Source organism: Urocampus carinirostris, chromosome 18 (genome assembly GCF_059441175.1).
Source record: "Urocampus carinirostris isolate Australia breed hairy pipefish chromosome 18, RoL_Ucar_1.0, whole genome shotgun sequence".
Lineage (NCBI taxonomy): Eukaryota > Metazoa > Chordata > Actinopteri > Syngnathiformes > Syngnathidae > Urocampus > Urocampus carinirostris.
The window spans coordinates 14,669,358-14,696,673 of NC_142366.1; the positions used below are offsets into that span (position 1 = coordinate 14,669,358).

The window sequence follows — 27,316 nt, forward strand, 5'->3', positions numbered from 1 at the left end:
TTATAACTACAGTATTTGGCATGACATTTGCCCCCCCCTTTGACGTCACTTAATGGTTTAGCCTATAAAGTGAGATCTACCGTCGATAACGTTTACGTACATAAATCTGACGTCACTTCCCATTTTTCTTTCAAAATAAAACGAGTCGACTTTCCATTTATTTTTTACAACTGAAAGCAAAGCAGCGACACAATTCAAGTTCAAAAAACTTTATTGACCTAGAACCTGATTAGAATGCCAGAGGATGTATCGTACACAAAGTTGTACATTATTATTCTTTATTCCGCAACATAGAAAACTTTACATTGCTGCATCATATACATTTTATTTCTCCATTCGCACAGCCGACATCACTCATTTACATATCCCCCCCCTCGAAATTAAATATATTATTTGTGATTTTACTTACACTCGTACACAATCGTAGTCAAAACAATTCAAATCCAGTTAAAAATATCAACATAAAAAAATGGAATAATTTAACGAAGCCTTCACTTAAGGTTGTTACAGTCGAATCTCCAGTGCGTTCAAAATAAGAGCGAAATATAAAAAAAAGGGAAATTAGTGTTTTGAGATGATGCTATCTGTACATTTGGAGATTCAGTGAGATGAAATTTACAGTAAGAAGCACGATTTCTTTTAAAATAGATTCCGTCTGAGCAGATATGTTGGAGGAACATGGCTACAAAGCAGATGGTTTTACTCGGTGCTGCGGACAGGGGGCGTCACTGAGCTTTCTCTTCCCGACGGGTACCTCGGAGAACGGAGCCGGTCCCGAGTTCCGGCGCTATGTCGAAAACGGAGCCGATCCTCAAGAAGAACTTCCTCAGGACGGCGCGGAGTTCCGGGATGAGGTCCAATTGCATGATTTCGCACAGCAGGGGGTAGTAGCGCGACGCGTGGGCCTTGAACTGTGAGACGTCGGTTAGCTCGATGCTAACGCTATGTGGAAAAAGCCATAGGCGGGCTAATGGATGAGGAAACCTACCCTTTGGTCGCTGATCTTCAGGACTTTAGTGAGGAAGAGGAGGAGGAGTTTGGTCCAAGCTTCTCGGTGGCTTTCTGAGCTCAACGCCAGGAAGTAGGCCACTGCCTCGCTGCATACGCTAAAAAACAAAACAAAACCCCATCGTCTTTTAGTGCCATTCACGTGTATAGTTGTCAATAATGGAAACTCATTCACTGTCATTGATGGCTGTAAGCATCAAAGAGAGTGAATGAGTCATCTTTGAGGAAACTAACCCCTAGTTTTATTAACTCTGATCAAACGCAAAAAAAGAAGAAAATTGCCTTTTAGTGCAATTCACAAATTCACTCATTTACTGCCACTGACGTCTAGAAACATCACAGGCGATAAATGCGTCACTTTTGATAGAACCAACTCCCAGTTTCACTGCCTCGCCACACACACAAGCCTTTTAGTCCCATCCATGGCTATAAACGTAATTGGAGCCAACTTGTTCATTGCCCTTGTCAGCTAAAAACTTCAAAGGCAATAAATGAGTCCTCTTTGATGAAACCAACTCCAGTTTTAATGACTCAAAAGCAAAAAAAGAAGAAAATTGCCTTTTAGTGCAATTCACAAATATATCCTTCATTGGAGTCGACTCATTTACAGCCACTGACGGCTAGAAACATCAAAGGCGATAAATGAGTCACCTTTGATGAAACCAACTCTCAGTTTCAATGCCTCGCAACACATGTTGAAAAAAAAGAATTGCTTCTGAGTGCCATCTACAGGTATAATCCTCATTGTCATCAACCCATGCACTTTAATTAACAGATACAAAAATCAAAGGCAACGTCTTTGATGAGAACAACTTTGAGTTTTGCCGCTTCGCCACACACAAAAGCCTTTTAGGTCCCTTCCATGGCTATAGACGTCGTTGGAGCTAACTCGTTCATTGCCCTTGTCAGCTAAAAACATCAGAGGTAATAAAAGAAATCGTCTTAGATGAAAACAACTCCAGGTTTGTCTACCTGGCCGCACGGTTAAATTATAAAGAACAGCTCTTTAGTGTCATTAGCGCCATAGACGTCATAAGCATCAATACATTCACTGCCATTGATTGCTAGGTACGTTAAAAGCAATAAAAGAGCCGTCTTTGATAAAATGAACTCCATGTAACACTGCCTCTTTGCACATGCAAAAATAGATGATGAAAATTGGGATTTTGGTCCCATTCGCGGATATAATGATCATTGTCATCAACCTACTCACTGCCCTTGTCAGCTATAAAAATCAAAGGCAATAAATGAGTCATCTTTGAGGACACAAACTCATGTTGCACATTAACCCCCAACCCCAAATGTCTTATTCCCATTTACGTGAAAAATCCGTCATTGGCTCCACCTCATTCACTGCCATTGACAGCTATTACCATCAAAAACCACAAACGAGTCATCTTTGATGAAACCATCTCTGAGATTTAACACCTTACCACACAAAATTAAAATAGTTCTAGAAACAAGGTTTTAGTCTCATTAACAGCAATAGAGGTCATTAGCATCAATTCATTCACTGCAATCCAGCTTGGATTGCTTGGATTGTCAAAGTCACGAAATGAGTCATCTTTGATCAAATTAACTCGTCTTTGATCAAATTAACTCCCATTTTAGCGCACATGCAAGAAAAAAAAGAATATAAATTGGGCTTTTGGTCGCATTTCCAGGCATAATCTTCAGCGGCGTCAGCCTGTTTACGGCCTTTGACGGCTAGCAACGTCAAAGGCAACAAATGAAGTATCTTTGATGAAACCAACTTCCAGTTTTAATTCATCAAAGAAAACACTGAAAAAAGACGTTTAGTCCCATTACCAGGTATAATCATCAGCGGCGTCAACTCATTTACTGCCTTTGACGGCTAGCAACGTCAAATGAAACAAACGAGGTATCTTTGATGAAACCAACTTCCAGTTTCAACTCCTCAAAGAACACTGAAAAAAGACGTTAAGTCCCATTACCAGGTATAATAATCAGCGGCATCAGCTCATTTACTGCCATTGATGGCAAGCAAGTAGGCAACAAATGAGGTATCTTTGATGAAAGCAACTCTCGTTTTCTCCACGCTTACTCTAGCAGTCTCGTCTGGACCTCGTCCCAGTCGTCCCTTCTCGTCTCGTCCGTGTACATTCGGAAAAGGATGCGGAGTCCGCACGCCAGGCTGCCCGTCTCCTGCTCCAAGAGGTTGGGCTTGGATTTGCCTTTGAACCCTACCACACACACACAAAAAAAGCATCAAGAGTCTCAAGGACGAGCGTTTGCGCACTCTCCGAAGTTACCGGCTTTCCAAAGCAGTGTCCTCTGCTCGTTGTTAGAGTTGAAGGCCTTGGCGAAGCGATGCAATTCCATCAAGCAGTCCAGTAACTTGAAGAGTTGCCGCGATGTCAGGTAGCGGAACATGCCCCGGTCTGGTGCCTCCGACGTAGCGTCCGAAGCGCTAGCTGCGTCACACTAAAGGAAACAGGTTGTTTTCATGACCACCTGATCTTTTAAGAAAACGATTTCAATTAAAAACCACTGTAAAGACAGGGACTCCCCCCCCTGTGCATCCAACCGCTACTCCACTCGACCAGTTCAAATGATGTCCCACCAAAGGTAAATAGAATGTCATATTTCCATTTAGATTTTTTCATCTACTATAACCTTCGTCATCTAGCTAGCGTCACGGCATCAAAGATGCAGATTAGGCTATTTGCTGAGCTACCTCCCACAATGCCTTCCTCTCTCTATACAGAATCTGGCGTAACAAATCCATTTGTTTCTTTATGTGTCCCAAGACTTGCAGTGATGCTAAAGGTAGAGGCAAGAAGATGCTAGCCATGGAAACTAAGCTTTAATTTATGAACAAATAGAAAGAAGCCCATAATTGCAATACGGCTGTAACCAATCAAGAATCAGGACCATTTTCAACGGGACAGTGTGTATGACTTGACCACTAGACGTCCCTGTATTGTGTTGTGCAACTGTAAACAAGTACTGAAAAGCACAAAGAAAGAATACAAACTATGGAGATGCAAAGTGAACAAAACACATCATGTTTCTTCTCATTTTTTTGGCCCAGCTTTGAAAAGGTTTTCGCTTTTGGAAGTACCCTCAGAATAAGTGCCCCCCTTCAGAAGAAGAAATCCTCCCGCGCTCCATCAAGACTAACCCCCAACACCCCGCAACCTCCTCAGATAATAATTCGTCTATCACACAGTTTTAAGTACACTGCATTAATGTATAAGACAGGGGTCTGGAACCTATGGCTTGTGAGCCATAAATTGATTTTTTTCTAGAGTACTTCTGGCTCGGAAATAAAATATATGCACTGAATTCAAGTCAAGGTGCCACACCAACAGACCTCGTTTTGGGCTGTACATCCCTAAAAAACATTCCTATGGAAGCTCATCAAATAATGTATGTTCACGGTTGAGACACTTTATGAAGGAAACCCACAAAACAAACTGTAAACAAAAACGCCAGCGAACTACCCTGAGCAGTTTGATGTGGTGAGCTGTAGGACTGGGCGGAGCTATGAACACAGCGCATTCTCTTCTCTCCCTCGCCCAGCGCCGTCTGCGTCGAAGGTAAATTGTTTGCAGTATTTTATGACATTTTTCAAAAAACTTTGCTTTCACTTTGCTTTGAAACCATTATTTAGGATCAAAATGATGAGCTTCAACACTCTTAAGTAAATGAAGGAGCGAGACAAATTTGAAGTGGTATTTTTGTTGATATGAGACACAATAAATTTGATTATCATGGGTTATCACGGCTCTTTGGGTCAAAAAAGTCATATTTATTCATGGGGTCACTTGAGGGTCTGCTCATCTTCATGTCACAATGCTATCACTGTTATATGTTTTATGAACAAAACAATGCCAATGAAAGCCCCACAGCTCCCCTAGTGTAGTGAAGGTGCAATCGCACTTGATTCTGAGAAAGTTATAAGAAAAAGTTCCCTGATGTCAAACACGCCCGCACCCCTTTTGAGGGAGGATCTCGCCCATTCGGGAAAACAAGAAAATGGCAGACGATTATGTGCGCTTTTTCTTGGTGAACTTAATTGTATGTAAAATATATACGAAATTCTTGACATATAAGTATTTTTCAAATTTCATGATTATAAAGTAGTTCATGTATTTTTACTTGTTATTGAAATCAATATGATTTTAATGACCTTTTGGCCACTAGCTGGCGGTAAATAATACACAATGTCCCTTTAATTAATGAGGCAGAAAAAATAAAACCCTTTGCATTTTTGCTTAATTTTTTTAACGTCAATATTCTTTTCTAATGTTTTTGCAACTAAGAGACTAAATAATACACATTGTGCCTTTACAAACAAAAAGCTGATTTAATCAACAGTCTTCCAAGGGCGTGACAATCTAGTTTTAATCCGCAGTCTTGTACCCTTGTGCATCCACCCGCTACTCCTCTCTGCCAGCTCTAGCGACACCAAAAGTACATACAATTTCATTTTTTATTTGGACTTCTACAGGGTGTCGTGTCCATATTTTACTAGCCGGTAACTCAATTGTTAACCCTTTCCCTGTAAACAGAACCCATTGAACTCAGTGATGGCAGCCAGACTTGTTTTTGTAGAAAGGAAATTTATTTTAAAACATTACTGGAAGTATATAGTTGACTACAACAAGGATTCTGGGGTCATTGTATCTGTTCATGGAACCATTTCATTTGAATGTGGCTTCATGACTCCACACAACTTTTGTGGGAACGTGTGCATCTTAGCTACATAGTTCACAGTACCACCCGCAACACTGTACTCTTTGGTCTGTTGTTTTCATGTTGGGTTCAATCTCAGAATGGATTAATGTCATATCCCGGTGGTCTACCGTATTTATCAGAGTAAAAGCCGTACCTGTGCAGCGGCAAAATTCTCATCATCCTCTTTCTTGCTAGTGGCGGGGAAGAAGACGATGTTGTCGATGGTCTGAATGAGCTCCCGTTGCACCACGCACTTGATGAGCAAAGCCGAAAACAGACGCTGCTCCTGGGCCCCTGCCCCACAACAAATCTCCATCTATTTCGTTTCCTACTTTTCAATTTTCTGTCTGGTTTTGACTTACTGGTGGAGCTCCTCCCCTTGACTGCGTCCTCGCCGCTCTGACGCCGGTTCTCCATGCTGCTGAGCGAGCGCTGGTCATCCAGGGACTTCTGGGAAATGGAGTCCTGTAGGGTTAGGTGGGGTGAAAAATTTGAAAGGAGATTACCATATTTTTCGAAGTATAAACTAAAACAAATAACTGCAATTTGAAAGTGGGCCTTATAATCCGGTGCCATGTGTTTATTTATCTTTACAATGACTAACTTATTTTTCACGATGCCTTTCTCTACATTCGGTTCAGAAAAAGTGAATTACTTCCAACAATGACTTTCTCGTCATTCAGTTCAGAATATTGTGCCCTTCGTAAAGACTAAGAGTGGACAATACAATACGGACCGAATCAATGTCTGAAAATATTCTCGCGAGCCAGCCCAAAACTAACATCAACAATTTTATACCCTGACTTAAAAAAGTGTGGATGTGCCAAAACCTAATGCCTTTTTCAAGTGTTCCAAATCCCTAGGGGCTTAATGGATATAATCCAGCATGTTGCAATGCGATGCAGGTTTGATTCCTGTTGTATCCAGTGTTATGCATTAGTGATCAGTGATGTATTCCAAATGATTGTCAAAGCACAAATACGGTACTTTTAAATTTTTTGCAAACTTTGCCCTTACTGTCGTATTATTTCCATGCGTCCTTATAGTATTATTATTGAATCAATGCGTTTTTTTAATGACCTTCTTGCCACTAGTTGGCGCTAAATAATACACACTGTCCCTTTATAAACAAAAAGATTTAATCAACAAAGTCTTCTAAGGGCATGACAATCTAGTTTTAATCTGCAGTCCTGTACCCTTGTGCATCCACCCGCTACTCCACTCTGCCAGCTCAAGCAACACCAAAAGTAAATCAAATTTCACTTTCAATATAATTTTAATCCAGTGCGCCTTCAATATGAAAGTTACATCGCAAAAGACTATTTTTGGGAAAGCAATTTATTATTCGGTGCACCCTATAGTATACTTGAAAGTACGATGGATAAAATTTGGAAAATGCATCTTTCCAAATAACTGATAGGGCATACAGTAACTGTTCAGTAAGTGGTCTTCAAGTGACCTCTTGTGGTTATTATTGTAATTGTTTGTTACCAAAAAATTCTTTATGTATTAAAACCAGATGTGATGTTGATGTATGTTCTATAAAAAAACAACTTATTTAAATGTATTTATTTATTTTGTATGCAACCAGAGTTCTTAGTGGAGTTTTAATTCCATGCTCCTTGCGTATTATCAAGGTATCATAATAGACTTGTTTTCTGGGGGATGCCCCTTATAATCCAGTGCATCATATAGTGTGGAAAATACGGTAATTGATGTGAGGAAGTTTCATGGGGTCTCACCAGCTGTTTGTCAAAATGCTCCCCTTCTGGCGGTCTCCACGTTAACAGCCTAAGATAAAAAAAAAAAACAACGCAATTTTAGAAATGTGATGTACCAATTAAAAAACAAAACAATTCAAGATTTCTGACGCGTGTGGGATGGTGGTTTTAAAGATGTCCAGCATGCAGTTGCATATCTTGTCCCACATCTCCCTCGAGAACTTCTCCCCGTTAATGACCACGTTCTCCAGGCAGTTGGTGCCCGAGCGGGCCAGCTGCTCGTTGTCTGGACCCCAAAAAAGAAGGTTATAAAAAGCTTCTGACGAACGGGTTTTCGCCGTTGTGGGGGCGCTCACCTTGCTGCACGCACCAGTAGAGCTGAGATAAGATGTCGTCCAGCAAGACGTCGCTGAGGGACTCAAAGTACTGCGTGAAGACGTCACAGATGTAGTAAAGTGCATGGTTGCAGGTGGTGGTCATCCACTCCGCTTTCTGTAAGAATTCATTGAAGTGACAGTGTGTAAAAATACACCACTAGGGGTGGTTGTGGCTTGAAATGGAGCTGAAGAATGTGTATTGGAAGAAGACATATTACAAAAGACTATAGGCAAAATTCGGAAGACCACTTCAATATTTTCTTGCATGAGCAAAAATGAATCTCAGCCAGCGAGCAACAACATAAGACCAAGCGATCTGGATGTGTAAGTGGCTAACTTAACCAAGTTAGCTGATTAACTGAAAGGCTACAGAATGAACTAGAAGTTGCAGCTAACAATAAAAATAATGGGGAGTCATAGCCTGCAGCATGGTTAACATGAGTGGCTAGAGAAGGAAATGGTGCAAATAAGTCAAAGATGGCAAGCTTTATTTAGATGGACCAGCTAACAATAGAAGCCAGTGGCCTGCAGCGGAGTAGCTTACATGAGTAGCTAAGAAAATAAGCAGAAGGGAAAAAAACACATCACACTTTGTATTTACACACAACAGCTAACAATAACAGCTTGTGGTTAACAGTGGCCTGCAGCCAAGTGGCTACAATGAGTGGCTAGAGACAGAAAAACAAGTGAAAAAACTAAAATATAACAAGCTTTATTTAGACGGAGTGGCTAACAAAAACAACAGAAGTTAGTGGTGAACCATAGGCTGCAGTCAAGTGGCTAACATGATTTGCATGAGAAAGAAACTTGGAAGAAAAATGATGGCAAGCTTTATTTGGAGGGAGCAGCAAACAATAATAATAGCAGCTAGGGCCATAGACTTCAGGGGAGTAGCTAACATGAGTGGGTGGGAAAGGAAAGAGGAAAAAAGTTAAAAATTGCAAGCTTTATGTAGACAAAAATGTAGACAAAATAATAGCAGCTAACAGCGAGCCATAGCCTGCAGCCTAACATGAGTGGCTAGAGAAGATAACATGGAAAAAAACTCACAGATGGCTAACTTCACGAACATGGATGAGTTTATATAACCAAAATAGTGGTCATTTAGTATCAAAATAAAAACGAATAGGGCTCAAATCGATCAAAGTAGTACCTTGGCCAAATTTGAACCCAATTTGGGTTATTTTACTGAAAGACACCTACTTCAGTCTGCTGCTCGGGCAGTTTCATGTTGTCGAAGATCCTGAAGACGATGCGGAACAGGTCCTGCCACCAGTGCTTCTCGAAGGTGTGCCCGTACGTCTTCATTACCTCGAACATGACCGTCAACCCCCTATAAAAAGTGGGATTTATGACTAATAGATGAGGGTGAGGTACGAGTCATTTTTGGCAAACACTCAGCTACCTGGTCCTGATGTCCAGCTTGCACCTGTTGATGATGCAGGACAGCTCAAAGAGAATGGGGAACCATCCTCGCACCCAAACTCGGTCCTCGGGCGCTACATTCATGTCATCGCTGGTGTAGTCCTTAAATGCCTGAGGCCTCCCCGACACGTATTTGGCGCAGTGGCGGATCAGGCGGATGGCTTCCATGCTGGTGTCGGGGAAGGCCGCGTTGCAGGCAAACTCCGACAGGCACTTGACGGCGTCCTGGAAGGAGTCGATGGTGGCCGCAAAGTGCTTCTCGAATACATTTGCTGACATGGGAAAAAATAACAGAAGTCAGGTAGAATTCGGGAGTAGGGCTGCACTTATTGATTTCTTTCATAGTCGACTAAGTTACATTAGATTTCATTTTTTGGTTCCCCTAGACACCACCAGGGGAAAACAACAAATAACACAAACAGAAGAATGACAAACATATGATGGTTGGGAAAAGAGGGGCAGACTGATCGGTTGGGTCGGCAGAGCTTGTTGTTTAGATGGGTGATGGCAGTGGGGATCAGGCTTTTCCCGAGGTGGGCCCTCCTGAATATTATTATCCTGTATCTGCGCCCTCACGGTAGTAGGAAGAAGTATTGTTTTAGTGGGTGAATGTTATCCTGGGCTATTGTTAAAGACTATTGAAGCAATTAATCCATCCATCCATTACCTGCATCGCTTCTCCACACTAGTGTCGCAAAGTTGATTTAATTATGTGGAGAATGATAATGAACACACAAAAAAAAGGATAAACATCAAATAAAAGTGCCCTATCTAAAGCTAATTAGGCAGAGTGCTAGGTCAGTAAAACTATAAACCTTTTTCTAACCATATTTAGGAACAAGCAAATAAATAATATATTAAAATCAAGTTAACATTGTATCCCTGTCAACCAACAAAAGCAGCAGTACAACAGTTTGTTGGATGGATTTATTTTCAAATAAGTTCAGCAGGCTAAGTCTAGCATAACACTCAAACTCTCTTTCATAGTGAGATATACGTGTAAAAACATTGCATGTCATCAAAACTGTAATGGCTTAAATCTTATTGAGGCGGGTCAGATTTCGCTTCATTCAACTCCCCGACCTGCTTTCTTCTTAAATGTTAATGCATCACCAAGGCAGGGTGGAATGGTGGCTTGTGATAGGAACTGGTTGAAGATTTTGACAAAGACCCCGGCCAGCTGGTCTGCGCAGTCTCTTAGCACCCTCCCTGTTACTTCATTGGGGCCAGCTGCCTGCCTGGGGTTCACAGTTTTCAGCACATGTCTAACATCATGCTCCTGAAATACCAGTGTGCCTAGTGGCTTTAGAAGTTTTGGTATGCTTACTTAACATTGTTGCCAACATTCTTGTATGATAGCCTTCAAGACAGAAGCTATTGCACATGAGAAACTCAGCAGAATTATATTCATGTATGCTTCACTCTGTTGGAAAAATACACCTGGCAACAATAGTTGACAACAGAATTCATTTTTAACTATTTCTATTATCGAATTTTGTCATGTCAACACTTGTTGCATCTTGTAAGCTGTTACTATGGTGAAGAACGAAAAGGCACTCACTGACGATGTGGCCCGTTGTCTGGAAGGCCAGCTCCACGATGCTCTCGTCCTGGTCCGACGCCGCCAGGTGGAAGACGGAGAAGATGTTTTTCCAACCGGATCGGATGTTGGCCGCCTGGGAGTTGACCATCTGGGCGATGCAGCGCACCACCATGTCCCGGATGGTGGGGGATCTGGAGGGCACCACCAGGTGAGTCAGTAAAACCCGTATCAGAAACACCCCACTATCGTCCTCATCAACACCTGTTTTTCTTCATGATGTGCTCAAAGGGCCTGAGGAAATCCTTCTGGAAGCGGAAGTTGGCCAGTTCTCCTTTCTCGAGGAACTTCATCGATAGCTGCCGGAGCGAGTCCACGGCGAAAATAGCCACGTCCTCGTTGGGGTTGCAGCCCACCTGCCAAATAAATTAATATATTTATAAATAGAAATATTTGAAAAACATTCCAATTTAACTTTGCTTCTTTCCTATAAGGTTATTTCCCCACAAACATATTTACTACCAGCCCCTCTACAGTAAACCGGAACTTTAATTTTGGAACGGTTGAGAGTAGTGCCCCTCATTGCCTGGAATACCAACATTTTTTTAAACTACATAAGTCAATAAAATGTACTGTATATAATTTCATTAGGGGAGAAATGACTACTATCAGGTTCTAACATATTCTTGCATGTTAGGTGTCCTCAGCCCACCCGCAAAATAGATGTCACCACATCTGCACTTCACAATGTAGAAATATCTGAAGACATTAAGATCTCCCTTCAATTTCTTCCTTAACCATATTTTCCAAACTAAAAGGCGCAACTTAAAAACAACAAATTCACAGTAATACCAGATGCCCCTTTCATAGACTGGTAACCCTTAATGAATGATAACATTAAAGTAGATTTCATTTTTTTCTGACATTTCTTGGGGTACAATCCTAGCTCTTAAAGTAATTAACAGTGCCTTATATGTTTACAGTATTTCACAAAATCCTTTATTTGTCGATAAGCCTTGTAATCTGTTGCATTATAGTTTTTTTTTCTTTCCACAAACCAAATCAGCCCCGCTAGAGTAAAATGGAACTTTGATATTGTTGAGTATTGTCCATTACTACTTGGAGACCTAGTTAAAAACTAGAAAAAAATACGCTACAATGTAACTCATCGCATTAGGCAGGTTTGAGTTCATGGACACGCAAATAGTATGTTGTCGTATAGTGGGGGAAATGCTGTAAAGAGCGGCAAAAAACCCATCATATTCCACACAGTAAGGAGAAAACATCAGAAGGCTGGGTCACTGTATCCAAGAGGTCAAATGTAAATACAAATTTGAATCATCCTCAGCACACCTTATTAAAGTGGTCTCCGATGACTTCCCAGATCCTGGACCACTGCAATCGGATGCGTCCCATGTTGTAGTAAGAGATCTCCACGATCTTCTGCAGGCTGAACATGCGTGGGTGCGTGGGCGAGGCCAGCTCATCCATGGACACGGCGCACAGCCAGCGCACAAAATCCACTGATGGAGGAGAGGAACAGAAATATGACTAGTGCTCGCATTACTTCATCCAACCTATAAATATGTTTTCAGTAGCATTGTCCCCAAGTGCCAAAATGCAAAAAAATATGTTTTTGGTTTTATTTTTAAAAAACTATGATGAAGGGTTGGGCGCTGCTTAGCAGAAAGTATCAAGCCTCTGGGAATGATTTTAGTATGATAAATAACCATAAGATGGCAGGAGTGGCTTTGATCGGATTTTTGTCCACAGATTGGGGAAGACATACTTCCTGGTGTTGCTTCCTGAATCCAGCAATTGATAGTATATAATGAAGCAGTGTAGCGAAGATATGGATAAGTACGGACAATTCACGCTTCAATAGCATTGTTCTTCGAAAAAAAGATGACAAAGTCCATTCGTCATCGTCGGAGAGAGGGATGACAACTTATGCACGCCGGCATGAACCCTATCGCCACGGTTACTGAAATTGTGTGATCATGTCACCAAAAACATTGCAAGTTCTTTCAAAGTTCATACATAGGTCATAGGTTCAGTGTTCTTGCGATAAGATATTTTGTAAGTAAATTGCCTTTAAATTCACAGGAAGCCATTGTTTAGATCTTGGAGGTACCACAAATGTAAAAAAAGTATTATAAGCTTTAAAAAGAGTTATGTTTGAAATGCATTTGTTTTCTAGGAACCGAGTATTTTCAAGAAACTTACCAATGTTAAATTTTATTTTACAAAACAAACTGGTAAAAGCTAGAATCATTCTTTTTTTTTTTTTTTACAAATGAACTATGTCGGTTCAAGCTTTCTTTGGATATATCCTATGCCTATAAAGCTACAGAACTACATTTTCAGTAGGCCTTCGAAAAGGAGTTGAAGTGGCAAAAATTGGCCTGCATTGGCTGTTTTCATTTGATAGAAACGTTTGACAATGAAGGTTAAAACAGTTGACAGTTAAAAATAAAAAAATAGGAGTTCCTATATGCATGTTTTACTCACCTATTGCATTTCCGTCAAGTCTGGTGGATCCTGTGAATATCCTAAAATATATATTTTTGGTCTTAGTTCAAAAAACAGTCATTTATAGGAAACTCTAGATTTGTTATAATTATATTCTTTTACCTGTCCACAGCCACCACCACACTTTGAGAACTGGTCTCCCCGATGGACTCCTGGATGCTGGCGATCTGCTTGCGGTCCACGGTGCCGCCGACTGTACGAGAAGGTATCGCTGAGCAAGCATTTTGGATTTCTGATTGGGGGTGGACTTACCCAGGCCCAGATATTCGTCGTTGCTCTGCTCCCTGGTGCTGGTCATGAAGCCTTCTTTACTGCGAACCGTACCAGAGATATAGCGCGCCTTCACGCCTGTACCGATCAGCTGCGCCAGCTCCAGCTGACTGATGCACTTCATGATCTGATCCCCCAAAAATATAGATTATTATTATTGGTAGGTAACAAACTGATAACAGACAAATATAATATCACATTTGTCGGCCTGATAAAAAAGCAAAAATACACAATAATTGGTCACTTGACGCCACGCTATAATATTTAATGAAATGAAATGATCTGCATTTATATAGCGCTTTTCAAGTCAATGACTTCCCAAAGCGCTTTACAATGTGCTCCACATTTCCCAATAGCGGCCTTGCAGCCATTTAAGGCGCTAACCTGCTTAATGGGGGTATTAGGGGTTCAGTGTCTTACCCAAGGACACTTCGACATGTAACAGGGACGAGCCGGGATTCGAACAACTGGGATCCCTTGATCCCAAGACGAGCGCTTTACCTCCTGAGCTAATCCTCTTATAATACTTAGATTCCAAGGATATATGTTCCTCATTAGAATATGCTTTGAATATCTATAGAAGTAGTCGCACAAATTGGTCCAGACTCACCAATAACTCTCCATAATGTACACGGGGCACTGGCTGTAATCAGTTACATGGATCAGGACGTGCACAGGCGGTTGTGATTGTTGTGTTATTAGATTCTGATTTTCTACAAAAGTTGTAGAAAAACTTGGTTGTGTCTCCTCTCAACCTCTTCATGATGTGTGCGAGGCACTGAAGAGTTTGGCTATAATGAGTTGCATGGCTTAGGATGTGTACAGGCTTTCTTGATTGTTTTGTGTTAAGAATATTTTGATTTCTATAGGAGTAGCACAACTGGGTCGTGTCTACTCACTACCTTTTCATAAGGTGCATGAGGCACTGGAGAGTTCGCTCAAAATTAGTCGCATGGCTTGGGATGTGTACAGGGTATATTGACTGTTTTATTTTTAGAATATTTGGTTTACTATAGTAGTTGGACAAGTAAGTTGATCGTGTCTGCTCTCCAACTTCATAATGTGAGTAAGGCACGGGAGAATTTGGCCATAATCAGTTGAATGACAAAGGATGTGTACAGGCATTTGAATTGTAGTTGGTTTTATTTTGAGAATGACTTTCTCTCCTTTTTTTCTCCCACATCTGTTCGTTAATTTAGATAACCAGCTCGTCGATTGAGATTGATAGCTGCCCGACCGAGTCCGCAAACGAGTGCTTTAATTGCTACACAATGTGTAACTTTTCTGCAAAAGACCAAGTATACTGTGCATATTTTAATATTTTTTACTTCTTTAGCAAAGCACAGCTGCCAGAAATTTGATTTACGTGCGACCTCTAAAGCCGTATTAGGCCAGTTGTTACATTTGCCTGATGTAACATTTGTATATTTTTATTATAGATACTAATTTGAACCTCTAATATAAAGTAACTTTATGGGAATGACTTATTTTAGCCAATGCACATGTGACCTAAAGTATCGGCTCACTTGTATAATGTTTAGAAGTGACTAATTTTTACATAACGAACACAACCATAATCATATGCACTTTCTAAAACATCTACACCCTAACGCAGACCTGGGCACTCCGGTCCTGGAGGGCCGCACGTCCTGCCAGATTTTGAAGTTTGCTCTTCTTTAACTCAGGTGATACAAATTATAACCTCGTTAGCAAGCTAGCAAGTGCTCGTTAACGATACTGGTGATTGGAATCACCTGTATTGGATCAGAGAAACCTCAAAAATCATGCAGAACATGCGGCCCTCCAGGACCGGAGTGCCCAGGTCTGCCCTAACGTATGACCTAAATCTGCCCCAAACCTCTCAGAAAAGAACATCACCTCGTGCCAGGAGTTCCCAAGATAGTTTCCGTCGGTGTGCGCCACAGTGATGAGCGTCTTGATGGTATCGATGTTCTTCTGTTTCATTTCGGCGATGCCCGAGCTGGCGGTCAGCAAGGTGAAGCGGGCCAGGGCTTGCACGTAGGCGTCTCGCTCAAGCTGGATTGACAGACACGACAAGATCTTAATGAATGAAAATAAATAACAAACTCTGGACTACAGAGCGCACCGGATTAAAATCATTGTGTGCAAACTTAACAACGAGACTCAATTTTGTCTTTGTACAAGCCTCCCTGGATCTTAAAGTTCAGGCAGGTATTGTTTGAGGCGTCCTCAATAGAATTTGAAAGGTATCTATTAAGTATGTGGTTACAATGTTCAACATTTTCCTAGCGCTCCAATATGCTTTTATCTTACCTTTTAAAGAGCTGTTCGAGTCAAACTCATCAGGTAGGAGGAATGGGGGCCTACTTGGGGGGAGAGGTTGAGAGTGTTGTTTTTCCAATGGGTAGTTTTCCTCTCCCTCCCTAATTTGCCGTGTTCAAGTGTTTTCTGATCATGTGACCTTCTAAGATAACTATTACAAAGGCAAGCACATATTTTTTACTGCGCAAAAAAGAAAACACGAATGAGGTCTACGTCACACAGAAGTGTCTGTTTTTTGTCATTGGCACGTGCTGCTCTAATGGACCAAATCGCATTGGCTTGTCATTGTTCCTCGTGGATTAAAGGAAACTCAAGTGACCTGAGTTTGACGCCGATAATACGCAGATAGAAGCGAAGAGTTTTTGATGGATGACTTGCATTGCTGTTCATACCGGGTGTATAAATTAATGACTTGATTTGTGGGTGCAAAAGTGGAAATATTGTGAGTAAGATGTAAATATTAAATGAAGTACTTACTGCCAAACCTTCCATTGTGACCCTCTTAAGAAATATATGAAGGTCTAATTTCTCTCGAAGAAATGTTTTAAGATGTCACTGTGATGTTTTGTATGTGTATATGTATGTTCACAGATTTGTTTTAATTATTGATTAGCTATGAACACAGAAAGATATTACAGGAGAGCATTTAAAACAAACAAAATAAAAATAACGAGCCTCTCTCTATTTAAAACCGCTGAGTTGAAAATGTAGGAAAAAAGTAGACGCTTCTAGTCCTGAATTTACAATATACATATAAATAAACAAACCTGTATGGAGAAGATGCATGCTATCCTAATAGCGCAGCGGATCCCTTCCAGACACAACGAGGCCACGTCGGTGTCGTCGCAGTCCTGCAGGCCCACGCTGAAGGCGGCGAGGAAGGGTGTCCACGCCAGCTGTGAGGGGCAAAACCACAACGGGAAGTAAGCGTGGCCGCAGCAGAAAGTTAGCAGGGCCGCGGCAGGCCTCCGGCAAGGGGTGGACGGGGCCGCGACAGGAAGGCGGCAGGGGCACAACGAAGTGGGCGGAAACATGACAGGAAGTGGGTGGGGGCAACACAGGGAGTGGTCGGGGGCATGACAGGAAGTGAACGCCGCTGTTTCTTTGCCGACTTTGGGCGTCTTACCTTGAACATGGGCCGCACATGCTCCAGGTGCGTGGCACTGGTGAAAGGAGCCTGCACATGGCTGACGGCCTCCATTAGCGCTTTGGCCGTTTTCGCCATTTGCTCCATCTCCACGTTGTAGAGCAAACGCCGCTGCTTCTCGCTGGCCACGCCTGCAGGGGAGGTGTAATGAGACAAATGGCCAACAGATGGGGGTAGCGCGCCGTCATTTCTCACTTTGCTTGCTCGACTTGATAGTGAGCTCCTTGGTCTCCTTCATTGCGATCTTCTTGCCGGCAATCTCATCGTAGATGGCAGATAAATATTCCTCGGGGAGGTCTTTGCTGTCATTGATGCCACGGTTCATCTTGATGTACTGCTCCTTGGTCATTTTGTTTTTCACCTTATGAAAAAAGGAGTAGCAAGAAAAATCAAAATACTTAAAATGGGCAAACTTTTGAATCAGATGGTTTAAAGCAGGGATGTCAAACTCAGTTTGGCTGTAGGGCCAAAACTAGACTTTCTGTTATCAGGCGAGTCAGATTAGTATAAGAGTGTAAACTCCAAATTTACAGCTTTATTTTTCAGTATTATGCTTTATCGAATAACCTACATCAGTAACCTACCCCTAAATATTATGATTAAGGACGATATGGGATTTTTTTCTTAACACAACACATATTGGAGAAAATGGGTTCATTTTTGGTATTGAATGTGGTTTATTTTAACAGTTGAGCGAATGCAGTTTTACACCTGAACCAACTCCCTATGCTATACAAACTCAAGTGGAAGCTATGAAAAATATAATTTTTGCCTTAATTATGGTACTGGTTTAATTTAAAAGATACCAAATAAAAGTTTTAGCACTGCACGGGCAATAAGATTAGTCAACATCAGATTGAACTACTAGGCTGGGCCTACAAAACTGAGAATATATTCCCCACGAACATTGGGTTCGAGGATCGGGTGAGTGTTACAGAGACGTCATGTTCATTCCTGCAAGATTTTTTTTTTAATTTCTATTTTTGTAGTGGAGCACAAATACTGTGAAAGTAAAATAAGGCCTGCTTCTAGTTAAAAGTCCAAACGCCAACCAAAACCCCCAAAAAGATGACAACTGAAGAGTTTATTCGAGCGTGTCATGTACTTGCACGGACATCACGAATAGGCTTCAATCAAGATTTTAAGCCAGGAGAATCAGAGAGTAACACAGATGTCAAATCCCGCACCCCATTTTTAAGATGGGCAAATTTTTCATGTGCCAATTTCTGCTCCGCTTATTCTCACTAGGGTCACAGGGGTGCTGGTGCCCATCACAGCCATAATTGGGCAGTGGGCAGGGGACACACTGAACTGGTTGCCAGCCAGTCACAGGGCAGATTGAGTCATACAATCATTCACACGCTTATTCATACCTAGGTACAATTTGGACCGGCCAATCAACATGACATGCATGTCTTTGGAATGTGGTAGGAAACTAGTGTCAAGAGAAAGCCCATGCAGGCACTGGGAGAACATGCTAACTCTCACAGGTAGGCCGCGGTAGCTGGAATCGAACCTTGGACCTCCGCACCGTGGGGCTGCATGCTAAGCTCTCCTGTTGTGCCGCCATTTTAAAATGTATTTTCTTATTAGATTTTGGAGCATGGATACTCAGGTGTTTTTCGGGGGCACCACGTTAGAAAATCCCTGGGTAAGTTAGTATATTTTCTTAATTTTTTTTTTCCCACTATCCGTCAAATAAATATTGGTCTCCTCTCCTAGACCGATGATTTATCCCACTTGAGATGATGTACGTACTTGTGGACTGTGAAGGTCAGTGGTCAGCATAATAATGGAGTAGGCCAGCACGTAGGCGGTATCCGCACTTGCGAAGAGGGTTTGCCTGCAAATGCACCAACTCCCCGTCAATAAACTCCACCAACAGCAATCTCAGTCGCCTCCCTGCTTGCTCACCCCTGATTGCATTCGAGGTATCTGGCGGCGAATTTCTCCATGAGCCGGTCGATTTTTTGGGCCTCGCCGGGCAGCCGAAAGCCCTCCAGGAACATCCTGAGCGCTGACACAAAGTCTTTTCCTTGGAAGTCCATTTGATCGACGTAGGCGTACATCACCTCCTTGTTGAAGCGCTCGTTATCTCCCAGAAACTCGCCCACTTGAGTCTGAGAGGGTGCAAAACAGACCAGGTTATATCAGTTTCTTTGACTACTACAGTGACCTCCTGTAATAGCAAGGTTCACATATTACGATCTTACGACATCATGTTTGCATAGTGTGTTGTTTTCTACATTCTGATTGGCTAAAAACTCTCTCCGGTTCTTTTATACGTCTGCATTTTAATATGTATACATGCAGGAAAACGCTTGCCAATTTTGCTTTTCAAATGTGCACATTCTCTTGCTATTCTCTAAAACCTATAAGCTGGACAAAACTTTTGGCACCAAAATAAGTATTTAATTATACAGTAGACGCCCAGGATACAGCATTACCCCATTCTGAGGTGGTGGTCGGAAGGTGAAATTGCCGTATAGTGGGGGATAAAAACCTTATTTTTAATAATAGACCAGATCAACGATCAGTCACAGCCATGCAAAATAGTGGGGGTAGCGATTTGTCTGCCTTTTTTGTATTTGTTGACAATTTCAAGATTCATTTCCATGGCTATCTTGTGATTGGTTCTTCTTTTAGTATCACTGCAAGTGTTGGGCCCCATAGCAAAAGATATATGGTCTCTGAATGATATAACTGAAAGTAAAAGCAGTTTTCCATAACATCCAAATAATGTTGGCAAATTATTATGTAAAGTGAATCATGTCCTTAATCCATACTGTTTTGCAATAAAACGACCAGATTAGTTTTAAAATTACAACTTGATAGTAAGAAAAATATTTGTAAAAAAAGTTTATAAAGACAGTACTTTTTTTTAAAATACTTGAGCCTGTAAATTGGGTTTGCTCTTCAGTAAAAACTGAATAAAAGTTTCTACTTTGCGGGATTTAACTACTGTGAGACACTCATGGAACGCAACCTCTGTGAAAAACGAGGGAATCATGTACTCGCTGACCGAATCAAGGCGTTCCTCTTGGTGCAGGAACTGAGCCAGGTCCTCTGGGGTTGTACCCAGCATGCCTTGTTCTTGAAGGTACTGAATACCCCTCTTTGGTTTCTTGTTGAACCTAGGAGAAAAACAAACAAATTATCAAAAAGGAATAAAGCGATAATAGGATGAAAAAAAAAGAGACAAACTGACAGATCGATTCCCTGCTCGATAATCTCTTTTTGTTGTTTGAGGACCTCGAACTGCTCGGGGTTGTCCGTGCCTGACATTTGGGTGCTGTAGCTGCCGATACCCGAGGAGGCGGTTGAGTCTAATGAATTGATGCTGCCATAGCGGTTTATGGTTTCGGGTGCCCGCGTTTCGCTGCTTTCCTGTTCAGAAGGTTTCTCCTGGCCTGGGGAGGAGAAGGAGCCAGATGAAGCCAGTCTGATAAACTCTTGAAAAAAACAGTTCAATTAGAAATTACCATGTTATTACCAGGTTGTAATTATTTAATTTAAGTCAACCTTTTAAACATCATGTCAGTTCAATCAAATTTACTAGAAAATCACAATGACCTATCACTAGTGAGCTATATTCAGATCCTGTCTCCGGGCTACTACTTAGAAATAAATTATTGTTTTATTTGTTTTCCTTTTTTGGAGAAGGGGGGAAATTACTTTGCTATGTAACAATAACTATAACGATCATGATTGCAGACAGTAGTTCACACACTAGGGATGCACAATAATTATCAGACAGATAATAATCGGAGAGAGTAGCTAAAATACATTATAAAAAAACATGTAAAAGTTATAATAATAATAACAAAAAAATGCACCAATAAAAAGTCACAATTTAATCTGTATCTGAAGTTTTTTTTTAAGTTTAAATATTCTACAGGGGTTTCATGATATTGTTGTGAACAAAAAAAGACAATGCTAACACTATACTTTGTGATCTTTTTTAACTACACTGAAAAACACATTTTCAGACAAAGAGCAGGAATTTCCTTTCCCCATCCTCTTTTCTTTTTTGTCATATTTTTGCTCGAAAATGCAATCCTATTTTTATCTTCTTTAAATATTTACTTTGATTTTACTTAATACATTCAATTTAAAAATCAAAATAAAATACATACTCGCCTGTTTAAAATATTTGTTATTTTTTATTTCATTTAAAATATTTCTGTTGTGATTTTTTTACCTATTCTTAAAAATAATTAAACAAAAATTAAATTAATTTCAAGATATAATTCAACCTATTCTAAATGTTCATAATTGTATTTTTATTTCGTTTTAATTGATTGTTCATTTAACTAAAAAATAAAAAAAACAAAATCAAAACAATTTTTAGCCTATTTTAGTAAATATTTTTTAAACTATATTTTATTTAAAATATGTAATTGATTTTATTATAGGGCAGCACGGCAGCGCAGTGGTTAGCGCTTGTGCGGCACAGTTCATGTAATGGGAACCTGTCGTGGGTTCAAATCCAGCTCCAGACTTCCTGTGCGGAGTTTGTATGTTCTCCCCGTGCTTGCGTGGGTTTCCTCCGGGCACTCCGGTTTCCTCCCACGTTCCAAAAACATGCATTTCAGGTGAATTGGCCGGTCCAAATTGTCCCTAGGTGTGAATGACCGAATGAGTTGTCTGTCCCTGTGTGCCCTGCGATTGGCCTGCCCACTGCCCGGAGACGGCTGGGATGGGCTCCAGCCCGCCGCGACCCTAATGAGGATAAGCGGTACGGCTAATGAGATGAGATGAGATGAGATTTTATTATATACCAATAACAAAAAAAAGTTTCGTGATTTTAAAGATTTAAATTGTTTTTATTTTATACTGATAAAAAAAAAAAAAAAATTAAACCAAACGTAGAATACATAGTCAGGAAACTAGGAGAAATGTTGCAGTTTATAAGTATACTTTTTTCTTGTTTTAAATTTATTTCTAAATATAAATTGGCCTATTTTAAACATTTTTTGAATTTGATTTTTTTATTGATTTTATTTTAAACAATTTAAAAATAAATCAATATAAATAAAAATAGATTTTATCCTATTTTGAATATTTTTTTAAATTATATTTTATTTTAAATATTCTACCTTATTTACTTTATTCCTATACCTAAAAAATAAAAATATTTAAACAAAAAATAAAATACATTTCCAGCCAACTGGGAGAACATTTTTCCCAATAAAATTATCTGTTTTCTTATTTTATTTCTCAACATAATTTAGTCTATGCAAAATATCTTTCATTTTGACTTAAATTAAGAATCTTTTGCCCATTTAAGGGTCATTATTCTTATTTTATTTTAATTTTGAATTATTGTTCTAAAATATAATCTATTTTTTAATGTCATTTTATAAAATCATCTTATTTTAATCACTTACTGTACTACATACTATACTAAATAAGACAAAAATGTGATATTGAAAACGGTAGATAAATGTGCAGATGTATTTTTCTGATCTGAGTAGAATTTTTTTAAATAAGAATACCTTAAAAAACAAAATAAAATAAAAATCAACAGATGTTAGAGCATGATGATGCTCTGCAATGTAAAACAAAAGCAACCAGATGATGAAAGAGCTGTATCTGAGTCAGACCAGAAAGTTTCCCCTGCTACAGGTATCCATGGAAACCAGTACTATTTATTTCATGTGGGAGAGCAAACCGCTACCCAAAAAAAACAGCCTTGTGAAGGAAGGGCGCTGCTACTTGCAAAAAGCCACACTACAGGAAGTGTTGCCTGTACAGCCAACGGTTAAGGGATCCATGGACTGTATTATCAAATACAAAAATCTAAAATATTCACACATAGAATATATTCTATCTTGTATCCGTTCTATCTGGTATCTGTTATCGTGAAAAAAAAAACCTTATCGTGCATCCCTAGCTGCAATCATGAGTCGGAAACTCTTTAAAACATTCAGTGCGGTGTCGTCATGGTAATGTGAGCCGCCGTCTGAACGTTATCTAGTTACAAAAAAAACACCACCGTCCAACAAGCACTTGCGCTTATCCTAACGTTACCTGCTTTGGCTTTACAGTCACGCCCAAAGAGGAGAAAATAATAGACAAAAAGTTACAAAAATGGATTCCAAGCACACATAAATGAAATGGAAGCACTCACCAAGACTAGTTTGTGAGTTAGGGTTGACGTATTGGTCCTTGCTCCACTCCACCATGCATTTCAAAATGGACACCAAACATTCCAGACCTTTTTTCCGCAAGGTCAGCTCCTGTTGGAGTTTTATCGTCAAGATATAGTGAAGTTTTGAAGGAATCATTTTTTGGGGCGCTTACCTGTGGGGGCGTTGTGCCCAGCTCGTGCCCGCCGCGCCCTTGTGCGATTTTGGAGAGGTCGTTGACTAGCCGCTCAAAAATGTTGGCAGCGTTTAAGTCGCAATCGTAGTTTACATAGATGTCCACTACACTCTGGGCATCTGATGAACACAGAAAGTTTTTTTTTTCACTTTTATGAATCAGTATTTGCAGATTTTTTTTATTTTTCATGGCCACTAATGTGTACAGCTAAGATAAAAAAAATGTCTCAGCTTGAAAAAGGTTGGTGACCTCGCTCCAATGAAAAAAAGAAGCTGACCTGCACATATTCTGGTTAGCGTCTGGATGACCATCCACTTGTGGTCAAAGGAGCTGGTGGATGTTTCCAAGATATACAAAAAAATCTCTTTGAAGAAAACCTCGATTTGCATCTTGAGGTGAGTCTTAAAGTGCGACAGCAGTGTGAGGAAGATGGACAGCGACAGCTCGAAGACTTCGGGCACCGACGACACGCCGTTCTTGGACAATGCCACGCAGAGGTACTGCTTGATGGCGTTGATGAACATCTCGTTGGTCTTGAAGATGGGCCCAGCGTTCTGCAGAATGGACAACAGCAGTTGCAGGGACAGCACTTTGGAGCGGAGCTCGTGGGACCTGAAACGGAAAAAAGTTAAAAATGGCGGAAGGATGTGCAAAATCATTGGTGGGCGGACGCTCACTGACTTGGGATCTGGAGGTCCGTCCGACAGAGGCTTCATGGAGAGCTTGCAGAGCGAGCGAAAGACCAGGAAGGCGTCTTTCTGGAGGATATGAGAGAACTTGGCGCCCGGCGGCTGACCTGGCGTTGCTCCAGATTCCTAAATAAAGAAAAATAAATATCTAAGCTATTTTGGCTTGTGTTCAGAAATTGAGACAACTTGAACTTAACATTGAAGAATGAAGCCAAACGGCAATGGTGAAAATTAATAGTTCAAATGTGTTTAGTCAATAAACTTGAATTTTAGCCTATGAAAATAATGCCTTAGTCTGCCTCGCTCCGTTATGCTTGCCGACTCGTACTGTGTTTGACGTCACTGGCTCTGCGACGTGCCGAGTGACGCATAAATCGTGCGGCACAATGAATCGATTAACTCATTTGTTGCCAATGCTTGTAATAATCGTTTTATTTGATTATATCAATTCCTTGTTGCAGCTTTATCTTGTACCACTGTTGTCTAGTGGTATGTCGGCGGCCTCAACATCTGGATCTGGTTTAGATTTCCACAGCAAACTACAGTGGAACCTCGGTTTTCGAACGCCTCTCAGTTCGGACAAATCGGTGTTCGACCAAAAATCTGGAGAAATTCTTGCTTCGCTGTTCGTTCAATAAATCGGAGTTTGAACGCCGGTACGCTAGGGTGCGATGCTGAGCGGCGTACGGGTGTTTTAGCCCCTAATAATGCCCCCGAAGAAGGTCGGTGCAAGCAGGACAGGTGAAAAAAGTTGTTCCCACAACTATTGCCTTTAAGAAAGACATAATAGCTAAATATGAAAGAGGTGTACGAATATACGATCTTGCTAGTCAATACAGCATGGCTAAATCTACTATTAGTACGATAGTAAAGAATAAGGAGGCTGTGAAATCGAGTGATGCGGCTAAGGAAGTTAGCGCTATAAGCAAGCAACTGCCGCAAATTTTGGAAGAGGTTGAAAAACTTTTGATGTTTTTTCTCTCCCCACCGTCCACCACAAAGGTAAGAAATCCTATTCATAATCCTTTTTTTTATTTTTACACGTTCATGTTAGCGTAATCTTTCGTACGGATTAGCCTCAGTTAGCTTTGTTTACGTAAAACATTCAGGGTGTTTGAATGGAGCTCCCTTTCCAATGAAGCGCTAGTCACTTTTTGTGGGGACCCGGGTGCTAAATGACGTGTAAACGACCTGATTTTTTTATTTCTACACGTTCATGTTAGCGTAATCTTTCGTACGGAAGATTACGCTAACGCGAACGTACGATTAGCCTGGGTTAGCTTCATGTTTACGTTCAAGGTAAACATTCAAGGTGTTGAAACGGATTAAAATGATTTTACATTACCTTTAATGGGAAAAAAACGATTTCGGTGATCGTACAAATCGGTTTTTGAACAGTGTTCTGGAACGGATTATGGTCGAGAACCGAGGTTCCACTGTATATTAAGTGATATATTTCAATATGCTTATGGATTGATTAAGTATTGCACGATTACATGTCAAAAGAGTATGAAAATTATATATATATATATATATATATATATATATATATACACTGTATACACATTTTTTTTACATCTAACGGGTAGCTCTTATTGTTGTCTCAATTTCGAGTGCCTTATAGTCCAGTGCGCCTTATGTATGAAAAATATATTTATATATCCATACAGACGCTGCCCTACTTACCAACAATCGTTCGTAAGTTGAATTTGTTCGTAAGTTGCTTCAGTGCTATATTTCGTATGGAATGTATGTTTAAGGTTTATATAAGTATGTTTAAGGCTTGTATAAGTAACCTGTATTGTTTTGTACTAAAAAAAAAATTCTTTATAAAATAATATGCTCTATTAAGATAAAGTTAAGTGTAACTTACTTTTGGAAGATGGGCTTCAATAGTTTGGCTAATTCTTCTTCCGTGGTAGAAAAAAGGCAATCCAACCATTTTCTTAACAGCATCAAGCTTCCTTATTCACCTTCATTTCAAAAGAAACGGCTCGCCTCTTCTTTACACTTTACACCAACCATATTCAATGGATGCACGAGATAATAATCAATAAATATGTCAAAGTTCTTATCGCGCTGGAGATACAGAATAGAATGTTTACACACGAACTAGGAGATTTTTGACATCCCGAAATATTTTTTTTGTATGTACAGTTATTCGTAATTCGAATGTTCATAAGTAGGGGAGCGTCTGTATGCTGAAGCTATCTCCTTATAGTGGGAGGTGGGTAGAGTCAAAATCACACTCACATTCACCAAACATCCATTCCCCTTTGTTCTTCCCAACCTGTCAATAAACATTAAGCCCACAGCACAACAAGGGGTGAGTTGCTGTGCCATGGCGGTGCGCCTAATAATTTGGTGCTCCTTATAGTGCGGAAAAAATATGGTCCTACTTTCCTCATTCAACACTTTCGCAAAATCCGGCAAGTCTCACCTGAGTGTCGGTGGAAGAGAGAGACAGTCTATCATCGGGCAGCGAGGGTGTAAAGCTGTTGGAAATGGGCGTGCCCGGGATTCCGTTAGCGTGGACATGCTCTCCATCGCTCCCCAGCGTGCCTTCGTCTTCAAGCGAGTTTGGGGAGGCTTGCTTGGCTTCTGCGGGTTTCTCCTCCACCTCACCCACCGGCTCCTTGGGGTCTGTGCAGAGGTGGGCAGGGTCCAGGCAGTTACCTTTGAAAGAGTGCGACAGTTGGTTATTAGTATTACTTTTTTAATGAAACTAATATTCTGACTGTCACTACCTCCAGCCACTGTGTTCACTACTTCCTGTAAGATGCTCTGCACAATCTCTTGGGCTTTCTCCTCGTAGTTGGGACTCACATCATCCTCTGCCTTGATTGCGGCATCTGAACACAAACACACACAAAAATAAAATAAAGAAAAGTGAAAGTGAGTTTATGTTTTTTTTAACTGAGTGGCTTTAAAATGCGGAGCTTAGTTTAGTGAGTGACACGGAAGTCAATTTTTTTGTCCTCTATTCTCCATAAAAATATTATGATTCAACTTTTACCTAAAGTCAAGTCAAGTCAAGTCATCTTTATTTGTATAGCCCTAAATCACGAAGAGTCTCAAAAGGCTTCACAGATTATTACACTATATTACACAGACTATTTTTCAGCCGACGAGAAGAGTAGGTTATTCATATGCTATGGAGTAGAAGTGAGTTTTAAGTTTAGATTTAAACATTTCCACTGAGGTTGCAGATCGGATCTCAGGGGGAAGAGCATTCCACAGCACCGGTGCCCGGATGGAGAACGCTAAAGGGT

General features: G+C 40.6%; 1 protein-coding gene across 2 annotated transcripts in view; it reads right to left on the bottom strand.

Moving 5' to 3' along the window:
- Positions 1-193: 193 nt before the first annotated feature.
- arfgef1 (ARF guanine nucleotide exchange factor 1) overlaps positions 194-27,316 on the bottom strand; it is a 44,589-nt gene continuing 17,466 nt past the window's right edge. For both annotated transcript variants that reach the window (XM_088322265.1, XM_088322264.1), the window contains 31 exons: positions 26,792-26,896; positions 26,485-26,720; positions 24,037-24,170; positions 23,633-23,967; positions 23,335-23,474; positions 23,162-23,270; positions 20,237-20,438; positions 20,051-20,162; positions 18,943-19,148; positions 18,787-18,871; positions 17,224-17,389; positions 17,008-17,159; positions 16,649-16,777; positions 15,456-15,614; positions 13,560-13,704; positions 13,410-13,500; positions 13,287-13,327; positions 12,129-12,298; positions 11,040-11,191; positions 10,797-10,969; positions 9,216-9,507; positions 9,014-9,143; positions 7,790-7,925; positions 7,584-7,719; positions 7,455-7,503; positions 6,075-6,177; positions 5,867-6,006; positions 3,282-3,453; positions 3,074-3,212; positions 989-1,106; positions 194-911 (listed from right to left, as the gene is read on the bottom strand). In XM_088322265.1, coding sequence (XP_088178391.1) covers positions 726-911; positions 989-1,106; positions 3,074-3,212; positions 3,282-3,453; positions 5,867-6,006; positions 6,075-6,177; positions 7,455-7,503; positions 7,584-7,719; positions 7,790-7,925; positions 9,014-9,143; positions 9,216-9,507; positions 10,797-10,969; positions 11,040-11,191; positions 12,129-12,298; positions 13,287-13,327; positions 13,410-13,500; positions 13,560-13,704; positions 15,456-15,614; positions 16,649-16,777; positions 17,008-17,159; positions 17,224-17,389; positions 18,787-18,871; positions 18,943-19,148; positions 20,051-20,162; positions 20,237-20,438; positions 23,162-23,270; positions 23,335-23,474; positions 23,633-23,967; positions 24,037-24,170; positions 26,485-26,720; positions 26,792-26,896 — 4,643 coding nt within the window. In that variant the 3' untranslated portion in view covers positions 194-725. The remainder of the gene's footprint in view (positions 912-988; positions 1,107-3,073; positions 3,213-3,281; positions 3,454-5,866; positions 6,007-6,074; positions 6,178-7,454; positions 7,504-7,583; positions 7,720-7,789; positions 7,926-9,013; positions 9,144-9,215; positions 9,508-10,796; positions 10,970-11,039; positions 11,192-12,128; positions 12,299-13,286; positions 13,328-13,409; positions 13,501-13,559; positions 13,705-15,455; positions 15,615-16,648; positions 16,778-17,007; positions 17,160-17,223; positions 17,390-18,786; positions 18,872-18,942; positions 19,149-20,050; positions 20,163-20,236; positions 20,439-23,161; positions 23,271-23,334; positions 23,475-23,632; positions 23,968-24,036; positions 24,171-26,484; positions 26,721-26,791; positions 26,897-27,316) is intronic.